General features: G+C 37.0%; 1 protein-coding gene across 8 annotated transcripts in view; it reads right to left on the reverse strand.

Moving 5' to 3' along the window:
• The window catches only part of METAP1D (methionyl aminopeptidase type 1D, mitochondrial), an 80,473-nt gene that overhangs the window by 10,482 nt on the left and 47,808 nt on the right, over positions 1-22,183 (reverse strand). For 2 of the 8 annotated variants that reach the window (XM_081241578.1, XM_081241574.1), the window contains exons 2-7: positions 21,022-21,058; positions 13,698-13,791; positions 6,999-7,156; positions 5,066-5,215; positions 3,515-3,663; positions 2,918-2,960 (exon numbers count right to left, since the gene is read on the reverse strand). In XM_081241578.1, coding sequence (XP_081097704.1) covers positions 2,918-2,960; positions 3,515-3,663; positions 5,066-5,215; positions 6,999-7,156; positions 13,698-13,752 — 555 coding nt within the window. In that variant the 5' untranslated portion in view covers positions 13,753-13,791; positions 21,022-21,058. Of the gene's footprint in view, positions 1-2,917; positions 2,961-3,514; positions 3,664-4,650; positions 4,952-5,065; positions 5,216-6,998; positions 7,157-7,780; positions 7,957-13,697; positions 13,792-21,021; positions 21,059-22,183 lie in introns of those variants that run through there. The other 6 variants (XM_081241577.1, XM_081241579.1, XM_081241575.1 and 3 more) reach the window with 6 other exon arrangements.

A 22,183-nucleotide genomic window follows, 5' to 3' on the forward strand; every position in this document is an offset into this window, starting at 1 on the left:
ATATGTTTAGAGAATCCAGAAGTATTTAACACAGTGAAAAGTTTCTTCAGTGTCATAAAGATACTTACCTTTTATTTACCAGTCCCACACTTGGAAGTGATAGATAATGGCAAGAAGAAATAAGACAGACATGTTGGTGTTATAACAGACAGAAGGAGAATTCAGTTCCAAGAACTGAAGTGGCTCAATATCGGAATGAAAAATGTTATAGAAAAATCCTGTCTGGAAGTGGAATCTTAATCAAATGTCCCAGATAGCAGAATGTTGACAGAAAACACTATACATGGATTTTTAAAGAATCAGAATGTAACAAAACAGGCTTAAGAATAAAATTACAGAAAATAGCATTTTATCTGTCTTCGATGACTCAGAAGGCCCTGTAGGATCTTGAAAGACACCAGATTCATTATAAAAATCAATAATTACCAAACACTGTAATAACTATAGAAGGCAGAGGAGACTGGTTGAATATTGATCCTTTGATATAGCATGGAATTTGCTATTTTGCATAAACTTGTCCTATGTAATTATTTTTCACATTTCTCTTTCTCATGAAATAGAATGCAAAACTGTAATAAAAAAGAGATTTATCTGAGCTTTCTGTTTTAATTCCAAATTAATATGTATACTCTTCTGCTTAAAAAATATACTCTGTGAGGGAGGCAGGAGGTCTTTATTTTATCCTCACTTTGTAAGTCAGGAAACTGAGGCACAGACAAGTAACTTGTCTAAGGTTAGTGGCAGAATACAGAGGTAGAACCAGGTTAATATGATGGATTATTGGCTTCTGATCAAGTGTTTCCGCTACTACATCAAATTACCTTAATTACCTTGCAATGAAACAGTGTTTTATATATTTATTTCCATTTGTAATCCAAGAGAGTATAAGTTTTGATTTTATACACAAGTATATAACATTTACTAATAAAGAGTAATTATTAAAACAAAATTGTAACTCTAAATGTTTGTATAGTTGCTATTTAAGTAAAAATGTATTTTAAAAAATCTTTATTTGCCTTTTCATATTACTTTTTGCTAGCCTGTAAAATGACTACTTGAAAGATTCAATATATATGGAAATAATACTTTTGAAAGTCTGTGGCAGTTATCTATAATTACTGTTTTTACCCACAAACTATTCTTGTTTTATACTTCATTTATTTAACAAATATTTACTGAGCAACTAATATGGGTATCGCATTATCTTTTTTTAAACATTCAACTTTCAAGGGGGAAAGAAGTCGATTTTCTTGTGATATATACTAATGTAAACAATTACAAAATGCAATGAGTATTTTCTGATGAAAGTATAGGATCTAATAATGGAGTCTTTCACTTAATAAAATATTTCATAAGGAATATAATTTAAGATACTGACCTGTATGTTTTCTTGGTCCCTTCACATTTCTAGACACTTGAAAATATTTCACTTTGACCATTTTAATGTTAAAAATGGAATTGTTTATTGAAAGTCTTCAGGAAACTTAGAAAAGGCATGGACTATTCTCTTTGGACACATTGGAAACAGGAAGGAAGAGTATGCTGATTTCATTCAAAGAAGCAATATTTTATTAGGGGGTGATTAGGTGAGATAATAAATGAAGAGCCCCCAAATCAGGTACAATCCAAAAGAAAAGTGCATCATGAAAAATACTTCATTTCAGGTACACTTCATAAAATACTTCCTTCTACATATTCTGAGTTGGAAAGATAGCAACAATATATGTAGAACAAATGTTCAAGTATTCTAAGTAGGATAAAATGATATAGGAAAGAGCATCAGCAATAAAAGAATATTTGGCTATATCCTAAGACGAATTGATATGAAGAAAAAAAGCTGAATTAATTTAAACGACTAAAAATTGGACTGAACTAAACTACTGGATGCCAATCTCTACCACATTCCCACTCCCACCTAAGGTTCATGGTCTGGATATGAAATCACTATTATTAAGAATATTTCCTCATTAATAGAAACTGTACTCCTTGAATGCTATCTCAACTAGTTCTCATCAGATGTTTAATTTCTATTTATTTATTTAAAATGTAGTTATTAATCATCAGATGTATAGAATTTATTCACAATCTCCATAATCCAAAGGTACCATTACAAATTTTTTTAGTAAAACGAACTGCCAAAGCACAAATAACCCAAGTCTGAGAACAGTGAAAGGCTAAGGAAATTAGAAAAGGTTAGAGCTTGTACAGTTTGAAGTTCCTGTGTTAAATTACTTGGGGCTGTTATTTAAAAGAAAGGCTGTTAACCATTTGGTGAAAACTGAAGTTCAGAGAGAAAAGCACTCTGCTTGTACGCTTTGAGTTCAAGGCTCTCTATACCAGAAATGGAATACAACGTTACCTTCAGGGATTTTAATAAATCTAGGGAACACTGCTAGCAAAAGAGTTGCTGTCCAAATAGACTGACACACACAGGCCAATGTAGCGCCTAATGACAGAGTAAGATAATGACAGGCCCCACTCAAAATCAGCAGGAAGAGGAAGATCAATCTTGGCAGAGTGAAGGAAAAATGCTGGCTTTCTTCGCGTTAGCTCATCTCATACATATCTAGCTTCAGCAGCTGCCCAGTACTGTGGGCTCTGCATTAACTACACAGTGGATCAATAACAATTACACCTTCTCAAAAACATGACACATAGCAGGATTGGGTTGACATTTCACTTAGGCCAACATTGATCTCAGTGCATCTGATTCCAGCCCTAAATTCAAGTCAGGCCTGGGTTTACTTGGAATAAACACAGAGTTAAAGACAAAAAAGGAAACCAGCTGCTTGTGTCTGGGTCTAGAAATAAACAGCACTTCCATCGGTGCAGTTCACATTTTCAATCCACTCTTCTTCTTGTTGCTACCGGCAATTCTGAAGTTGATCAAAGACTATTTTTTATATGATTTACTCACCGTGACATCAATGTTGATAATGTCTCCATCCTGAAGAGGTCGACTGAAACATAAACAGGCAAAAAAATGGTGACAGACAGATCCCAATAAAAGGAATATAAAAATAAATATCTAATGACTACTATCACAAGCCTAATGAGTTGCGATGATAATTCAGAGCGGAGAAGGAATGAATGGAATAACTATATTTAATCTTTAATTTATGTTAGTCACATCAATTTTTACTAGAAATACCTAAATGAACATGTATTGCCACTGGTAAAAAATCTACTTATTCTCAACAAAATATACTTAATAGTTACCTTAATTTTACAAAGAGCCAAAGCAATAGTAGATGGTTAAAAATCTAAGATGGTAAAAGAAATACTTAATGCACAACCACTTTTTTTGTATTACATATTACTTTAACAAACATTAAATGGTGGTATTATGTCCATTTAGAAGCAAAATACTTCAAAATTGTTGCTCTACCATAATCAGCTTCAAAAGTTTGCAGGTAGGTTTCAATTAAACTATAGTGTCTTTCAACATATGTTATAGATCTTAGTTTCATGTTTCAGTTTCTAAAGGAACAATATGTTATTAAGCAATGAATACCTGTCAGGAATACCATGACAAAGCACGTTGTTTACAGAGGTACAAACAGATTTTGGAAAACCTCCATAGCCTAGAGGTGAGGGATAGGCATCATGACTGATGATTTCCTGATGAACAAGAGCATCTATCTCTTCAGTTGTCATGTCAACCTAAAATATTAAATAAAGAAATTGTGGAGCGACAGTTGAAGACACTTCCTGTATTTACTGACTATGCCTATAGCTACAGCACTTCCAGATGAGGCTGTATAAATTTACTGTGATAAACTTGTGGTACAACATTTTAATTAATTATGATTAACCTTAAAATCCTATTGTGCCTTTCTGACAACTGTTTGGGTATATGATGGTGTTATGGACTATTAAGAAATGGACATTTTAAAATCTAAGATCCTTTCAATCACTCGTGAGTCATTAAATGACATGACTCCTTTTTAGCCTGAAGGTTTAAAAAATATGTTCTGAGGCAATTCCTTCCTCTTCTTCAATGGTTAGTGCCCTGGGCTAACGGAAGCATAAAATTCTCAAAAGGATCTTCAATTTAGATGACAAAGCTTGAAAAGTAGGTCAAACCACACCTTTTTATCTCAGCGAAACATTACATGGGTTTCGCCATAATGGCATGAAGGTTATGGATCATCATTTAAAAAACTAAGTCTGATACATTTTGTAGAGACTCAGGTTCACTAATCTTGATTTCTTTCATGCCTAAATAAATCAATGTGTTTTCAAAAAATATTTTTCCCTTACTAGAAGGTATCCAATTGCTCCCAAACTAGAAGAAAACTGAAATCAAGTTTTGTGGGCACATGAGGACTATCTCCACAAATTCATAAATCATGAGGAAAATTCTAAAACAAAATCTTTTATTAAAAAGTATTTCTTCAAGAGTTTTCTTTATGTTATTTTATATTCACATTATGGTTAGTTGCGTTGCTATAACAAGTCTATTACACAAATGATACACTAAGTGCTTCATCTTTGAGTCTCACTTCCTAAATTCTGCCCACCTTTTGGAAACTACAGTATTTTCTTTTATGATCCTTACATAGCAGGATTCAGATTCAGTTTCAGAGTATTCCAAAAGACCTAAATCTTGTAGTAAGATAGTTGTACATAATTACATTGCTGAATTACCTATAGCTTAGTGTATCTGGTCTGTCTTTCTTTGCAGAGCCAATGTAAGAAAATAAGAGACAAAGCATGAGGCAAAGCAACTCTTCAGGCACACGGAAATAATGTGGGGAATAAAAGCAGAAACTACAGGCAGGAGTAAGAGGGGAAAAGTCAAAGCCATCTGCCATGGATCAACTTAGATAGGCCGATTGTGCTCAAAGTATCTCCAGAATTCTGCTACCTAACATCAAATTTGTATTTTCAATTATCTCTTGAATAAACACAGAAATAATATGATCCCTTTCCCCTATCCCAAGGCTTTACTTAATTTTAACAAATTAGATGTGTACAAAAGAAGAGTTAAAGGGAAAGGGAAAAAAGGGGAAGAGGGTTTGTTGCCCCTTATGTAAGTCTTCTAGGCTTGGTGAGACGCCACCTTTAAACACTTCCCGGCCAGGAGGAGGACATGGCGGGCCAGCTGACAAGCCTGACGAAGCCCTTGAATCTGATCTTCATTCTTAACTTCTATGCTGTCTCCCCAGTCGGGTACAATGCCTGTCGTCACATAGTCTGGCTTCTTTATGTGCTTGAGGAAAAAGGATTGAAAACGAAGATCAGAACCCAGTGCATGACAATGGGATCATTTTTTCGGACACAGCCTCCTGCTTCATGGAGCTCTGCCCTTCCTGCCGGAGCACCGACCTCTGAAGCCAGCACAACAGACCCTCCAGGCTGCCCCCAGTTCCTTCCCCTGCCCTTTTGAACTTAACATGGCCTGTTAGTGCTGCCTCTGGATGGTCTGTTAACCTTTCTGTGCTTTGAGTCACACTGGACTGAAGGAGACTTCTGGTCAAAACAAACAGGAGTTTTCTTCCTTCTCCAACCCTGTTAGAAGCCTATTGCCATTGATAACAAATAGCACCAAGCTTCCCAATTGCCAAATGGTTAATTAAGAGCACTTTCATCTCCTCGACACAAAGATAAATTTATGCAAAGGACAGCTCACAACACCCTCTCCCAATGAATATATGTAAAAGGCTGACTGTCAAGTTCACGGACGCCTATCACATATGCACTTCTCTTACACTTTGCAACTGTACCCAAACTAAGAAGGAACTAGAGGACAAAACGAAACGGCTCTCTTTCCTTTTCCTTTCTTTTTTTTTCCAAGTACATAAAAAATACTTTGAACACTTCCATCATTTGTCAAAAATAAACAAACTCCCCCCTCCTCTAAAACTCAAAATGTTCAACTCTGATCTCCCTTGGAGAACATTCTCCACCACTAACTTAAATCCATGGGCAGTATTCAGAAAATAAATACTACCTTACACACAGAGCTCCTTTCAGTCCCAAGGTTTTGCACAGCTCTTTACAAACTATTTATGGCAACTGCTACATAAGTTTTGCTGAACAGTACCCAGTAAGGCTACAGAGCAGTTGGGGACAGGAAGCTGAGAGAGATAACGCTATTCAATGGACATCACAGCATCTCTGGAAGGGCTGAGGTTAGGGCTCTGCACTTTGGGAACTGCATCATGCAGGATTTAAGGACCTTCACTTATTCTTGTGTTCAGATGGGCCTTTCTGACACAAGTAACGCCATTGCTTGGGCTGCAGCAGCCGAGCTCGGGGTGAGCATCTTCTCTGCTACAGCTTTACCACCAGCACCCACAAAGCACACCTGGTCTCCCACAGCCCCGCCTCCTCTCTCTTTGCAAGCTGGCCAGGTTACAACCACAGGCAGAAGGGCTGTTGGCTTGTCACTGAAATTCTAAAACAATACATTCACCTCTCTGGAGACTTCTTTTTTCTTTTCTACTAAGGAAATACCAGAAACATACTCTGGGCTCTGGTGGCCTGTCTTGTCAGCCCTTGTCACAAAAATGGGCCACTTACCTTCAGGGAGTATGATATACTTAATGTGGGTTTACTGCAAAAAAAAAAAAAAAAAAACCCAGAAAAAGAAGGAAAGCAGGTGACTTTTGCGACAAATCTATATTTCTTTCACCTATTCTCGTTCTTCCTAAACAATCCCCACACCTCCTTTACACTGCATTTTGGAAAAATGGACAGATTGTCTATAATCTTATCTTCATGATAGAAATTTAATATGGAAATTTTCATGATAGAAACTTAAATTCTAAGTGAATTAAGCAGTTATAAGCTCAGTGCTTTGTTTAAAAAAATGAATATTATAGAACTGCAGGATGTTAAAACTTCCCAAACCACAGTTTTAAATCACAGACCAAGTTTAAAAATTATAATTCAAACAGCTCAGAAATCAAAGGTGCAAAAACACTTGATTGCTTCTGCAGTTAACCTTTATCTTGGCTGGAAAAAGCAGCAAATAATAGGCAATACAGTACCTTAGGGACTGGATGAGCTGAAGAAACTGCAGCCGGCAAAACTATACTGTGTGAAATCTCTCTTTGTCTCCGGAAAAAGAAATTTCTTCTTTGTTGACTGCTTGACTGCTTGTGTAAGTAGATATGATTGAGTGGTGAAGAGAAAATCCTGTGACAACCTAGAAGCAGAAATAGACATATCTTAAGTAAAAAAAAACTACTTAGTGCTACATTTTAAGATGTTGCGTTGTTGTCTATTAAATCATTATTATAATCCTTTATTGGCTCAAAAAGAAAAAGCCCCAAATAGAAAGGAAAGCAGTGGTATTCTGAGTTCTAGTACAATAGTAGCAAAGCATATTTATTAGCTAATAGTATGTTTACATAAATGTTTGACAATGGAAAACTCTATTCTAATGGGTAAAAAACATATAGAAACATCTGCTAAACACCAGGTCTATAAAAAGAGCAATTTCTGCTGTGGTACCTTAAAAGCAGCCATGTCCAGGATGACCCTAGATTCAGGGCACCGTTTGGGTGGCTTTATGTTCTTTAAAGCCATTTTCCTTTCACGAATCCTGGACAAATTGCCAGCTGCATTTTTTGCCCTCGATAGGATTACTACTCTGTGTTAAGTTCATGTGCAGCGAGGCATTATACTGAAATTCATTGTAATGAATGCTCAAGTCAGATAAAGACTAAATAGCAAAACTGTAGGGTGTAACCCTGAAAGAAAACGAATGTAGGGTCCTAAAGTACCCACAACAGGAATTTAGAAATATCTATCAAAATTTTAAGTGCACACATCCTTTGACTCAGCAATTCATCTCCTAGGACTCTACTGTATGCAATGATGGATGTTTGAAGATGAACTGTAGCACTGTTTGTGGTAGAAAAAAAATGGGAAATAATCCAAATGTCCATCCGTAGGGGACTGGTTAAATATACTATGGTAAATCTATACAACAGAAAACTATAGAGGTATTAAAGAGAATAAGCTAAATCATCTCTATGTATTGACATTGAAAGAGGTCACAATATATTGTTAGGAAAATGGCAAATGCTGAGCAGTACATATTAAAAGTTCATTAAAAGGAGCTTATGTAAAAAGCTCATGTAAAAAGAACTTATACATTTATACAGGCTTCTATATGCCTATAAAATTTCTGAAAATTGATATTCATCAATAGTGGTTATTTCTGGGGTATCTGATTGCAGCTGGGGTGGGGAGGAAGACTTCCTGATTCCTTCTGTTTTCTTCTATACTGACTGACTTTTAAAAACATTCACCTGCATTACTTTTATAATTAAAACAATAGTTTTAAAAATCCCCAACATGCCATAATTGCATGTCAGGGGTTGGCAAACTACAGCCCAAAGGGCAAATCTGCCCTGCTGCCTATTTTTATATAGCCCCAACCTAAAAATGATTTTTATATTTATAAATGTTTGAAAAAAATCATATTTTGTAACGTGAAATTATACAATATTCAAATTTCAGTGCCCATAAATAAAGGTTTATTGGAACATAGCTACACTCATTCACTTACAATTAGCCATGGCTGCTTCTGAGTGACAGTGGCAGAGTTGAGTAGTTGTGACAGAGAACATATGGTTCACAAAGCCTAAGATATTTACTACCTGCCCCTTAGAGAAGAATTTTGTCGACTCCCGGTCTAGAGCATTGGTTCTCAAAATGTGGTACCCAGACCAGCAAATTAGTATCACATGGGGAAAAGATGCAAATTCTTGGGCCCCTCCTCAATTTACTGACTCAGACTCTGGGATGTGGTCAGCAATCTGTGTTTTAACAATCCCTCACCAGAGTGATTCTCATGAACACTAAAGTTTGAGAATTACTGGCCTAGGGTAATCTTTCAGCTGTGAAACACAATGGAAACACAAATTGCAGGTGAGTATTAGCCCCAAAACTCAAGATCTCTAAGTGGGAGAAAGGAAAAATGGGAAAAAGGCACAGATGCAAAGAAACCCCAATAGTCATTGATTCAGTGTCCTAAGTTTCACTCAATTATGTTCTTCCAGAAAGCTGAAAGTAACATTGTTGAATCAAACTTACAGCAGTGTTTCAGGTATTATTTTAAACAATTCCAAATACCAGACAAAATGCTGCCAGTAATATCACTTCTTTAAAAAAAAAAAGTTGCTTGATAGAGGCAGGTACATATTCCCTAAAGCTTGTAAAGTACAACATTTCCCTAAAGACAACACCACCAGCCCCAGGATGTTAACTGTCTATGAGGGGCAGGGTAGTTTCCTAGTAAAAGCAGATGGTTGGAAAGCAGAAGCCTGGACTTCTGTCTCAGCTCTACTACTTGTTAGCTGTGTGGCCCTGAGCAAGTGTCTTGTTTTGAGTCTCAAGTTGGAATTAATAGGAATAAAGTCTGTGAAAGTGCCCTGCATTTAGTAGATGCTCAAAAAATGGTAGTTCCTTCAAGAATACTTGAAAAGTAAAATGAGAAAGAAACCCTGGGCTTCACTATAGCTTCTAATACTGAGAACTTAGTGTGCGTCAATTACTATGCTAGGCCCTTTACATATGGTAGCTCATTAATCTTCCTGAGAACCCTGTAAACTGTAAACTGTTATTACTCATTCCACAGTTGAAGATACGGAAGCACACAAAGGTAAGTAACTCTGCCAGAGTGCCAAAGCTGCGGGAAAGCAGGTCCAGTTGCCTTCATGAAGTATATTGCTCTCCGACGCGTGAGAAAAAGATGAGCTAACAACACACAAGGACACACTCTGAAAGTGTAAAAGGCCTCACAAAACTTGTAAAAGTTACCACTATTATTGTTTTTTTTTGCAAAAGTGGTGATGGGTTGACCTAATCCATCCTCTTTCTCAAGCCAAATTCCCTTTGCTGACCAAAAACATGCTGTAGAGGTTTGGCTGGGCAGTCTGTGGACACAGAATGGAAAATCTGGGTCCCAGTTAAAGCCAGGGAAAGGCTCAGGTGGAGTCAGTCCATGATTCTGGGCTCCCTAACCGCATCCCTAGGTAGGACCAAAGACAAGCTCCCAAGTGTTTCCCTCCTGCGAAAAGCATGTATTATGATGACTATTAATAACGATAACACTAATAGAAATAGAAAACAATGATAGTGGTTAACACTTAATGGCCAGTTTCTTTAATTAAGCACAGTGCTCGGTGCTCCACACACATTAAGTCTTACCAGTGCTGTTAGGGAGGCGGGCAGCTGTTGATGTCACTATTTTATGGATGAGGAACAAAGGCTCACATCTCTGGTGGCCCCAGCTAGAGTCCTCGAAGTCCAAATCCAGGGCTGTGTCTGCCGCTCCAAGCTGCCTTTCAACAGTGTGCACGGGCTCTAGTAGCTGGCATGCTTTGCTATAGCATGTGTTTTTTCAGCGATTCAATTTCAAAGAAATTTTTTTTAATCATGAAAAAAAATAAACATCATGGAACCAGCCAACATTCAGAATGAAGGTATTTTTCATGAAAAGTCTTAGAACTGACTTAACTGGGAGACATTGTGGTAGTGAAAATAACACGAGCTTTGAAGTCAGATCTGAATTACCAAAACTTCTGAGCCCCACTTTCTTCACCATTACATGGGAATAGTAGTGCTTTCCTCACCACCAGGTTGCTGTGAACATTAGCTGAGATAACACATATCCCTAAACCATCTTTTAAAAGTAGGTGCTCCATGGGGGAGTTCCCTGGTGGCCTAGTGGTTAGGATTCCAGGCTTTCACTGCCATGGCCTGGGTTCAATCCCTGGTCGGGGAACTGAGATCCCGCAAGACAACGTGGTGTGGCCAAAAAAAAAAAAAAAAAAATTGGGACCTCATAAATGTTAATGTCTTTTCCTTTCCCTTCTCAACACTCAATATGTTTACCTGTGGGCCTCGAAATTTACTTATTCTTTTATTTGACAATTACTTACTGAGCTCCTCCTACATGCCATGCTTTGGACACGAGGTGAACCAGGTGACAAAGTCCCTGCCTCAGGGAGCTCATATTCCGTGCTGCGACACAGACAAGAAGCAAACAAATACATTCGATTATATCAGATGGTGATATTCTTGATGAAAAATGGGCCCAAATGACACCACATTGGAGCTAGAGGTTCTGCTCCTGGTCCTGCCAGGAGCTAACTGTGTGACCTCGGGCAGTAACAACAGCAGTGAACACTGGCTGAGAGCCTACTAGTGCCAAGCTCTGTGCTGAGCACTTCACAGACACTATCAACTGCTACAGGAGGTTTAGTAAAATGAGGGAGTGAACTTCATAATCTCTGAGGTCTATTTTTTTAAATATAAATTTATTTATTTATTTTTGGCTGCGTTGGGTCTTTGTTGCTGTGCATGGGCTTTCTCTAGTTGCAGTGAGCTGGGGCTACTCTTGGTTGCAGTGCACGGGCTTCTCATTGCGGTGGCTTCTCTTGTTGCGGAGCACGGGCTCTAGGTGCACAGGCTTCAGTAGTTGTGTCTCATGGGCTCTAGAGTGCAGGCTCAGTAGTTGTGGTGCACGGGCTTAGCTGCTCCGAGGCTTGTGGGATCTTCCCGGACCAGGGCTCGAACCCGTCCCCTGCACTGGGAGGTGGATTCTTCACCACTGCACCACCAGGGAAGTCCCTGAGGTCTCTTTCAGCTCTGACATGTGTGCCTTCATTCAGCAGCTTCTGACTGTCATTCTATGTCCCAGGCAATGGGACGATGTAGAGTCTGATCAATTTTACGACTCATGTAGATTTTTTTCAATGCAGCTGATAACATGAAAGAGAGGTCATCTTTATCAGTATTATCAAGTTCAGTACACAGTCATTACAGGGGGAATCTTTCCAATGTTCTTAAACTGAACGCATGAAGTCATCAGGTCTCTACTAGGAGATCTGAATGAGGCTTCTGAGACATTCACTTCTAGAATGAACAGTGTTGCCAACATACCTGTTTTGCTAAATAATGGGCTCACTGCCAGAAAGAGGCAAGCACCTCCACACATGACTTAAACATTGGGAACATAGCCTGAATACATCCAATCTGTTGACAATTATGGTTTTGCAGTGTTCTCAGCAACTCCACTTTCATAAGATACATTTTTATTGGAAGCAAAATCTTTTCTTTCAATCTGATAAAAGACACCCTATAAATGTTGTCACAAAGTAACAGGATAATAAGGTACCATACCGTGTTTATTCTAACTATTCATTACAAACCAGGGAAAAAAAAAACAATTTAGTGTTTTCACAGGTGAAATGAAGAAATGGTCTTACATCAATATGTGCCTTTAGAAGATAATGGCTCTCCAATTAACATGACAAAAAATGTGGGGGGGGAGATCCTCAACTTTGCTTATCATAGCGTAATTCATAAATAGCAATTAACAAATTTTCTAAATGCAGAGTGAGTAAAATGAAAATCCCCCATCCCAATTATACTCAGGGTCACAAACTACATTATCTGCTATAGATCACTCTAGAAAAGGTTTGTTGAATTTCCTGTATCTTTCCTTTCTTTGTAAAAGCACTGCTTTGTACATCCAAAATGAACACATATGTTACACATCTGTTATATTTCAATTTAAAAAATAACTAAATAGAAGAACTGCTGATACCGTCTAATAACTACATGTAACTTCCAACTTGCTACTGTCAATGTTACACAGCTAATTTGATGCATGATGCCCATCATCAGAGGCAGGGACACCAGGCAGGTTTCCATCAGCCTCCGGACTGGCCCCTCGGTCTTCTGGGCACCATCATTCACCCAGGACTCACAGCAAACCCTCTTTTGTTAAAGCTATTTTTAGGAAACAAGGTTTAAGCTGACTAATCTGAAGTTTAGGAGATGCCAGTAGGAAGTCATCAGAAACCTCAGAAGAGGAGAGCCCCAGATCAGCAAGGAGCTGCTTTGGACGAATTTGATCTTAAAAGACATGATCATAGCGAGTGTTGTTACTGTCAATTATGTAACAGAAACTCTATATAAGGTCTCCTTAGGCAGTAAATCTATACGTTATTAGTTATGAATACTAGAATACTTACTGTTATCACAGGTAATAACAAGAATTTATTTTCAGTGTCATAAAAATTCTATCAGCTCCTAGTTTGAGCTGAATGTCAAAAATTATAAGCAACTGCTTCTTTCCTTCCACGGAGGAGCACGCTGTGCGGCCTGAATGTCTATTGAAATTGCTATATGACCCTTGGATCCTGCAGCACATTTTTCATATTCTAAATTTGTATTTGAAATGTAAATTTAGGTTACAGTTTTAAATATTTTCATATTCAGTAATAACATCAATTTCTAAAAGCTGTATTTTATTTCCCTTTACAGATTAAGTCTGAAAGGTGGGACTACAGAATTCAAGTATGATGGGGGAAGAATGAATTTAAAATAACTAATATTGCTGCACATGACATGCCCTATATTCACTGGCCTCTTACTCAGGGTTCATTTTAATTGTTATCTGCACGTGCATTCTATACCACATAATGAAAAGCTTCCATTTCACCCACTGAGCCCTGGGTTTTTATGTGCACCTCTACTAATGACCCTTAATTAAGCCGATTTTACCCTCGGAAATGCAAGTTTTCTTTTGGTCAACAAGTATTTTTAAGAGAGAGTTCTGAATGAACTTGCAAAGAGACATTTAAAATGCCTATTAATGCTTATTATCTTAAGCAGTTGTAAAACTGAACAAAGTACATTTGTACTCAAGTGTGGGCTACCAACACCTCTATGTTTCACTGTACGTTTCCAGGGAAGCACTTTCACCCTCCAGAGTGCCATCAATCCTCAGTTATGGTATGTTTCAGAGGCTTCAAGTATCTGGGTAGAAAACAACACAATAAAGTAGCCTGTATCACTTTACATTAGTCAACAATGTCAACCAGAGATAATATGTAATTTAAAAGACACCCTGTAAAATGTCTTGCTGAATGTATTTTTTCATAATGATCAGCAAATGTCAAAGTCTAGTAACAAAACTATTATTTATAGCGTATCAACATCTAATTGATTTTACAAATGGAGGCAATTATTTTGGATGAAGGGAGGAATGCCTGCCAGATTTAAATGATTTATGATTGCTAAGAGAAAACAACAATGTTTTGCTAATTCATTTTCAAATATGGCTCTTACACTCATTGATGATTTTAATTTTAAATCAAAGGATTTGCTAAAATAATACATTAACTCTAAAAAAAGCAACTTTGTGACAGCAATTCAAGATATTTTTAACTGTTTAGAAATATTGCTTCCTACAGTAGGCTCAGGAGGGACTGTACCACAGAAATACATTTTCAAGGTGCTGATTTAGAACCACAGAAAGATCACAGTTCATGAACTCCAACCAGTTACCCAGGGTAGGAGCACAGGCTCTTACAGCACGGCGAATGCAACCATGTCTCATATTTCCTGACCTAAAACATTGACAGTCCGCTTGATAGGTTTGATAACTTGCACAAATGTCGTGAAAGGAAAGTTAAATAGTCTGCCTCACTCTCTGTAACTCCCATTGATTTTTATAATCTAGTAGTAAGAGGTACATGTTTTAAGAGTAAATGAGAAAGAAAGTTCCTTCCCATATCAAGGAGACTATAATGCAGAAGAGAAGCTCACATTTCACAAGAAATAACCTGTGCATCTGTTGAAGAAGAAGAAGAAGAAAAAGAAGAAGGAAAAAAAACCAAAACAGCTAGGGGAATGCCCCAGGCTGAAGCAGATACTGATTGGGCAAAGCTTAAGGACAAGGGCCCTTGGAACTAAACAAAAGCAAATTCATTCTGTTGACAGATGTTGATTACATCAAAGCAACAAGGAACTCCCCCAACTCCCATTTTTTAAAAAACAATTAATACCCCTCTACAATCTACACAATAAGGACAAAGTAAGTTTTTAAACCAATCATAACAGACATCATTAAACTTGTTTTTTAAAAGTTTTGGTTGAGTTCTGGTGTGTTTTTAGCTATGAGCTTCTCCAAACAGTGCTTTATTCATTCCCACGGACATGTCTGGGGAGCTAAGCTGCCCATGCCATCAGCCCTTTCCTTCCAGGGGTTAACTGCTCTGACTGCCAAATAAAATACAGAGCAAGCCATGTAATTATGGAGACAGTCAAAGGGCAGGCTCTATTTTGAAATCTATTTGCACGGACAAGGTCTTCCAATTGAGCTTACAGGAAACAAGCTGGTAAAGAGCCTCCTTTTCCCCAGATGCTTTCCACACTTTTTCTCCAATTCAGAAAATCATGGATATGGACACCATACACCATTACTTCCTGGATTTCAAGCTAAGATGCCATTACAAGGAGAAGAGTGGATCTGTTTCACAAACTTGTAAATATAACTTTTTTTTTTTCTTAATTAACAGCACTTGGCAACAGCATCTGGCAACAGCCTCTGGACGATAAAGCTACAGTGTTTATTAAACAACATTTCTCAAGAGGATACAGGCCAATTGTTATGCAGGTGTTGGAAAACAGACTCAAAATAAAGCACATAGTCAAGTCTAAAGTGTGCTGGCATAAACAATTATCTGAAATAAAGATTCTACTCGACATCCAACAGGGTTGTCCTTGAAGTTATTTATAGCTAAGATTGCTAAAACAGTAAAAAAGATTCCATAGAAATAAAAAAAAAGAAATGTGTAAAGTATTTTAAGTGACAAAAAATCACAAGGCACTTTTATGCTGAAACATAAAAATTTGTCCTAGTTGCTTAAAGCTCTAAGTTTGCAATTTCTATGAGACTTTATCATACTCATATTAGAATTGGGCCACCACAACAAATAACACTAAGTAGTCAGAGGAAGGTGAGATAGTCTTCACCACACATATGAGGCTATGGATGTAACTCATCATCAAGCCTATAAACCAGAGCCTGGGAGTCCTGGTTCTAAAGAAGATGAGCTGGAAAGCCAGCCATAGGGCACTTCTGGGAAGAGGAAGGGTGGCGGCCTGAGGGCACCCTCTACCAATAATAACAACATTCAAGAATGATGCCCAGGTCACGGCAAAACATGACCTTCCCCAAGGCTCCATCAGGAAGTTGGCTCCGTGCTACATCCCTCTTCCTTTTTAACAAAATGTATCAATAGCAACTGATAGAGTATAATGTCAATGACAAGTTCAGAAATGGGTTTAGGAAAAATACTTCATTTTGCTTCTTAACAAAAGCTAATTGGATAATATGTTATTATTCATTAATTTACATCACTAGCACCTAGGGATCTGTGATTTAAACAAAAAGCATTCCCTTCTTCTTGGGTGACAAAAACAACCCAACCTATTCTAGAAACACAGATCAATAAACATACCTATTTAATAAAGTAGACTCAAAAACAACCCAACCTATTCTAGAAACACAGATCAATAAACATACCTATTTAATAAAGTAGACTCATGTTTGTGAACCTAGAAAAAAGTTCCTTTAGGCCGGCCCAATCATAGCCGGGGGAAGAGTGTCATAGATTATAGTAAGAACACAAAATCTAAATCTAAAAGCAGATCATTTGGTGGATAAGTGGAAGTTACACAGAAATGATTAATCTGTAAAAGGAACTAGGACTACTGTATGAAACTTCTCCATTTAAGATGAAAAATGTTTAGTTCAAACTTTGAATTTAAATTCATCTTTATAATCATAAAATATTGAGTCACACTGAAATAGTATATGCTTAGAAAATCCCATTGTGTCTCAGCTAAAGTTTAGAGAAAAGCAGCTTTTTAGCACTTCAACAATACATATACTCAGGCAACTTCTTGGACAAAGAAATATTGTACCCTTTCACAGGAAATAAAGAAGCTGTTTATTAGGGCTGTGGTTAAAATGTAATAATTCATTCCAGTTGAGCCCTGTGAAAAATGTCATCAAAATATCATTTTCTTTGCCAGATTTTCTGGATGCCGTAGTATCATTTAAATACAGAATAAAAGTCAAGCTCTGATCAGAGTAGAAGTACGACACCAAAATGACCCAAAAGCAAACATTCATTCTGTCAAAGTTACAGGAAAGAATTTCACACAGTCCTGATACCCAGAGAATGCACACTTCTAGGTTAGCACAGAACATCTGGCAAACTTCAACTTTCCAAAGTCTCTCAAAAAAACATTCCTATTACCTCACATACTTGGGTTAAAGAAGAGGAAAAAACAGAAAAAATTTTATATTAAAGCACACAAGTAAGCATCAGAAAGAGCAGTTTCACAGAAATAACACATGGAATTCAATTTTAGAGAAAGTCTGTATAAAAATATCATGAGTTTACAAAAAACTGACATAGTAAGAAAGTCCTTCTTTAATTCTTTAAAAAAGACTATTCTTAAATACTACTGTCATGTAAAATCCTACTCAAAATATTAGTTATTTGGATAAAAATATCCAGTAATAGAAGATGTTGGGACTTATAATTTATGATCAAAGGCACAGCTTTAGTATGAATATTTTTAAATTGTACTAAAGCCTTTGAAAAGACTGTAATTTTAATCTTCCTCTCACAACAGGGTCAACTGAATTCTACATGCAACATGCTCCAGTTATATTGTTGGATGCATTTCTTTTTTCTTTCTCTTTATGAGCCCTTTAAAGTTATTTATGCAAATAATTGGTATAAAATAGCTCAGAGCTTTGACCCAAACAACAGTATCATTACCAAGAAACCCCTACAAAACCCAAAAAACATCTTAATATTTTCCTGAGAATGCTTTCACTGTACGGCTCCAAGTGAAAGGCATGAAACAAAAAGAAACCATTTGAATATAAATCCTACGGTGGTATTTTGACAATCGTGGGAGTTCTGCCCTGTAACCAGGCAATAGAAGTGGTAGGTAGTTAGGTAGGTCAATAATCACAACCGAAAATAAGAAAGCTAAGCTCCAGGAAAACAATATATTTTCAGCTTCTGCAGTTGAGATTACACAGATTCAAGACAATAGAAGCCAAGATCACTCATCAAGGAGTCATTTTCACAAAAAATAAAGAGAAAATACACAGTAGCCTCTTTAGCAAAAGAAAAAAGTTCCAAATTATCTGAAGGCAGCTTTTTGAAGTGATGTAGTTATGTTGCCACAAATAACTTTATATTTAATTCAACTATGTAGCCTTAGTTAATCACATGAAGAAATAACAGCTCCATTGCTTTAAGAATTAATGCAAAAAGTACAATGTATTAAAATGGTACAGGCTTAAAAGGGGAGTCCCACAGAAGCCTGCTTACAAATTGGCTCTTGTATTTTTTTTTTCAGATACGGATGCTCAGCTATAAAATCATTATTTTCTGTACTAAAGATTAAAAATGAAAACCACTGCTACCACTACCCAAATGTGTACTCTTTACCTGTATAAAGCAGGCTGCCTCTCATAGCTGAAAACACAGTATTACTTGAAATCCATAGCTGACCAAGGTCATTCACATTTGGTGGAATGAAAAATTCATCATCTCATTTTTAGATTAAAGTCTTCAGTAGAGCCACAGTCCTGAAATATTTAATGTGTACAATATCTGAAGCATGCTATTATCTAATGTGAACACTTTTTCAACTATAGTTCTACCCAAGTGTTATAAAACAAAAACAAAAATCTCAAGAAAAAACATAGCCCATTTGGAGGTAAAAAGAAATAGTAGAATTTCAAACACTTTATATTTTGCTTGTGAATGTGCCATGAGATTTTCCTCTGAAAGGTGTGCCTTTCTATTTATATTTACTTGAGTTCTTGTTTAAATTGTTTTCCCTTCTCTGAGCATTAGTTGGTTTACTTGGACAATTTAGTTAAATTCTCTAAGCCTTAGTTTGCTCATCCATTAACAGGAATAACAATACCTTCTTCACAGGGTTGCTATGATAAATGTATGACATGAGGTATGGAGAGTGGCACAAGGTAAGCACTCGATAAATGGTAATTATGATCACTGGTTGCCTGACTATAGGAGAAGGTCACTCTAAAATGGACTGATCAGTAGGTAGAAACCAGCCTGAACGTCAAAATGTGTTTTGGATAATTCACAAGGTAAGTACTTCACAAAATATTCATGAGATCCTAGGTTGGGTCCCAGAACTGCTACTTAAAAACCATGCTATCCAAGGCACTGGTCCTCTCCTGCCTTTATCACAGGACCACCCTGACCATCAAATGGGACTGCAGATGTATAAACACTTTATAAACCAGACGGCATCTCATGATTGTAGTGTATTGAGAGAAGGCTTAAATTCAGTAGGATGAATCATGTACAGCCTAATTTTGACATTTTTCTGAGAGTTCTTGGTGGGGCCTTGCTAGAAAGCTGATGGTAAAGTCTAAGGAAAATCTCTTCTTCCATTTAGAAGCATAAACGATCCCAGCTTTATTCAAGAATCATATCCTTCCAAACACATTAGTATATAGAAGAGATTTTATATTTGTGCAAAGGGTGGGATGAGAGAAGTATGTTCTAGAAAGATTCTACTTGGCAGTGAACACATCCCCTGTAAAGCTCCTTACCACAAATAATTCTGAGACAGCAGAGTGTTATTTTTATTCTGTTATTAAATAGTGTTCAGTCAATGTTATGCTTAGCCATAAACTGTTACGTTGTCCTTGGTAACCTCAGTAACTTAGTTTGTAAGAGTTTAAACACATTTGTTTGACTATTTAATAGAAATATTCTAGGGCTCACCGAATCTTATTGTTTAAATGTATCAAGAAGTCTCCTTTGCATAAAAATTCCTGTTTATTAAACAGTAATACAAGAACTTATTTATATTTCAAGCACTACCAACATACATCATTTATGACAAAAAAGGCAAGCACTCCGTAAGAAATGCTCAATCACTGTCAATCACAAACACTAAAATATAAAAACCAGAGCAAGCCGTGTGAACTGTATTAAATTCAGCTAAGCACAGAACTACCAACAGAACAAACAAAAAAACAAATAATTATCAGTGACTCACAGATCTATTTACATGAGATACACAAAATAACTTGCAAAGGTGTAACCATGGTAACGTGATAGCCTAAATTGAGTGCCTTTAAAATTTGCACTTATTTTAACACTATGCAAACGGATGTCCTTACAAAATTTAAATATTTCAAAAGTAGTCAAAGCTTATCTTTGTTATCTGATCATTGATCAAAATAGTTTCAACTATAAATCAGCTGTCTTTAAAATTATTCATGGCCCAATTTAATGAAACCATGATAAAAATATCAAACAATTTTTTCTAATTTTTCAGCAAACTATTTTCACAACCACTGATTAACAATTGAAAAAACTTAGCTGTATACAATAAATCTCATAATAGTCAAATAATATTAAAACATGCTTTGACATAAAGACTTTTCTTAAACTCACACTGTTGCATGTAACCACCCCCCCTTCTAATTAGCTACTAAAGCAGTAATGCTATCAGCTGTTTCAGTTTATAGGTGATTTTCACTGACAATTACCATTTGAATAGTTTAATATTTAATGCTACAGTTAGTCCTAATGTCTTCTATTTTATTTCTTAAGCTACAGGAGTAAAACATTATTTTGTAGTTCACTGGCTCCCACACTTAAGATGTAATGTTTAGTGTGTATTTCATTATGTAGATGAGCAATGGATGTTGCTTGACATGATTTAAATGGGTCAACAGTATTTTCCTAGTCACATTAATCATTCAGACAGCTAGAATTTAAAATATGGCCTTGAAAACTAAAACTGGAGAATCTATTCACACAAATGACACTCACCATTGGCGGGTTATCTAGGATGTGGTTAAGGAGAAGGAAGAGTTACAGACTTTGAACACATGTTTCATTATTTACTCGGAAACCACTTCAAGACCCTAGCTCTGTTTTCAGAATCTAAGTGAACACCCACAGGGACAGATTTCTGAGATACCAAACTGTAGTTAAAAAAAAAAAAAAAAAAAAAAAAAAAAGCATTAGATGGAAATCTATGAAAACTTTTTCATTTGAGAAGAAAGAATAAAATTTGGGGAGCCCAGCTGTAAATGAGACAGGGCCCCAAGGGTATGATCAGGCAAATGGTATCTACACAAATATACCGCAGCATGGATGAGGACACACCACTCACTTTGGACAGCCATCATGTCTTCACCCGCTGATGGCTCCTAGGAAGTGAAGAAGAGAAGGAGAAAAAGAAAAAGCAGAACTGGCCTTTAGGAATAGTTGCAAATCATCTTGTTCCAGCTGCATCAAAAGAAAGAATCTGATAAGGAACATGGAGAGAGACAGATGTGAACCCATGAACAGCAACTCCAGTTTCCTCTTCCCTTCATTGTCATGACTGACCTCTCCACTGAGTCTGACCGAGGGACGCTCTGGTCTACATGGCTAGGCAATACGCTGGAAGACCATCCTGGACAACCATCCTACCACTTTGTTCCATATGAATTAGGTGCTTTCAAATAAAAGTATGGAAGCCACATGCAATCGCTTCCCTCCCACCAGAAGCTCTTCAGTGGGTCTTTGGCAGCTGTGAAGAAGACAGTGTCCGGCATTAGCTTTCTCTTTCTGAACTCACTTCAGAAGGGTCATCCTCCCAAGTGGATGTGCTCTGTCCTTGCCTGAAGCCACACAGAATGAGCCAGAGTTCATGGGAAGCCTACTTTTTTTTTTTCTGATTATGAAAATGGTATATGCATGGTATTAAACATTTTTATAACAATACTGAGAAAGCATAAATAGTATAAAGTAAAAAATGGTAAAGAGCTTCCTCAAATGATCACTGTTAACATTCAGCAAACACACTTTAGACCATTCCTCTATGTACCCATTAATATATTTTTATTATATTTTTAATAGTATATTAATTTATATTTTATAAATATTCTGTTTGTACATGTAGTTTTATAAACTGCTATTCTGAAAGCTAGTAATTTCTCTGCACAATATACAGAAGTTTCCAATCTTTTTTTTTTTTTTTTTTTTTTGCGGTACGCGGGCCTCTCACTGCTGTGGCCACCCCCATTGCGGAGCACAGGCTCCGGACGCGCAGGCTCTGCGTCCATGGCTCACGGGCCCAGCCGCTCTGCGGCATGTGGGACCCTCCCAGACCGGGGCACGAACCCGCGTCCCCTGCATCGGTAGGCGGACTCTCAACCACTGCGCCACGAGGGAAGCCCCCAGTCTCTTTTTTAAATTAATTAATTTAATTTATTTTATTTTTGACTGCGTTGGGTCTTCGTTGCTGCATGTGGGCTTTCTCTAGTTGCGGCGAGCGGGGACTTCTCTTC

Source organism: Mesoplodon bidens (genome assembly GCF_964165515.1).
Source record: "Mesoplodon bidens genome assembly, chromosome: 8".
NCBI classification, from domain to species: Eukaryota; Metazoa; Chordata; class Mammalia; order Artiodactyla; family Ziphiidae; genus Mesoplodon; species Mesoplodon bidens.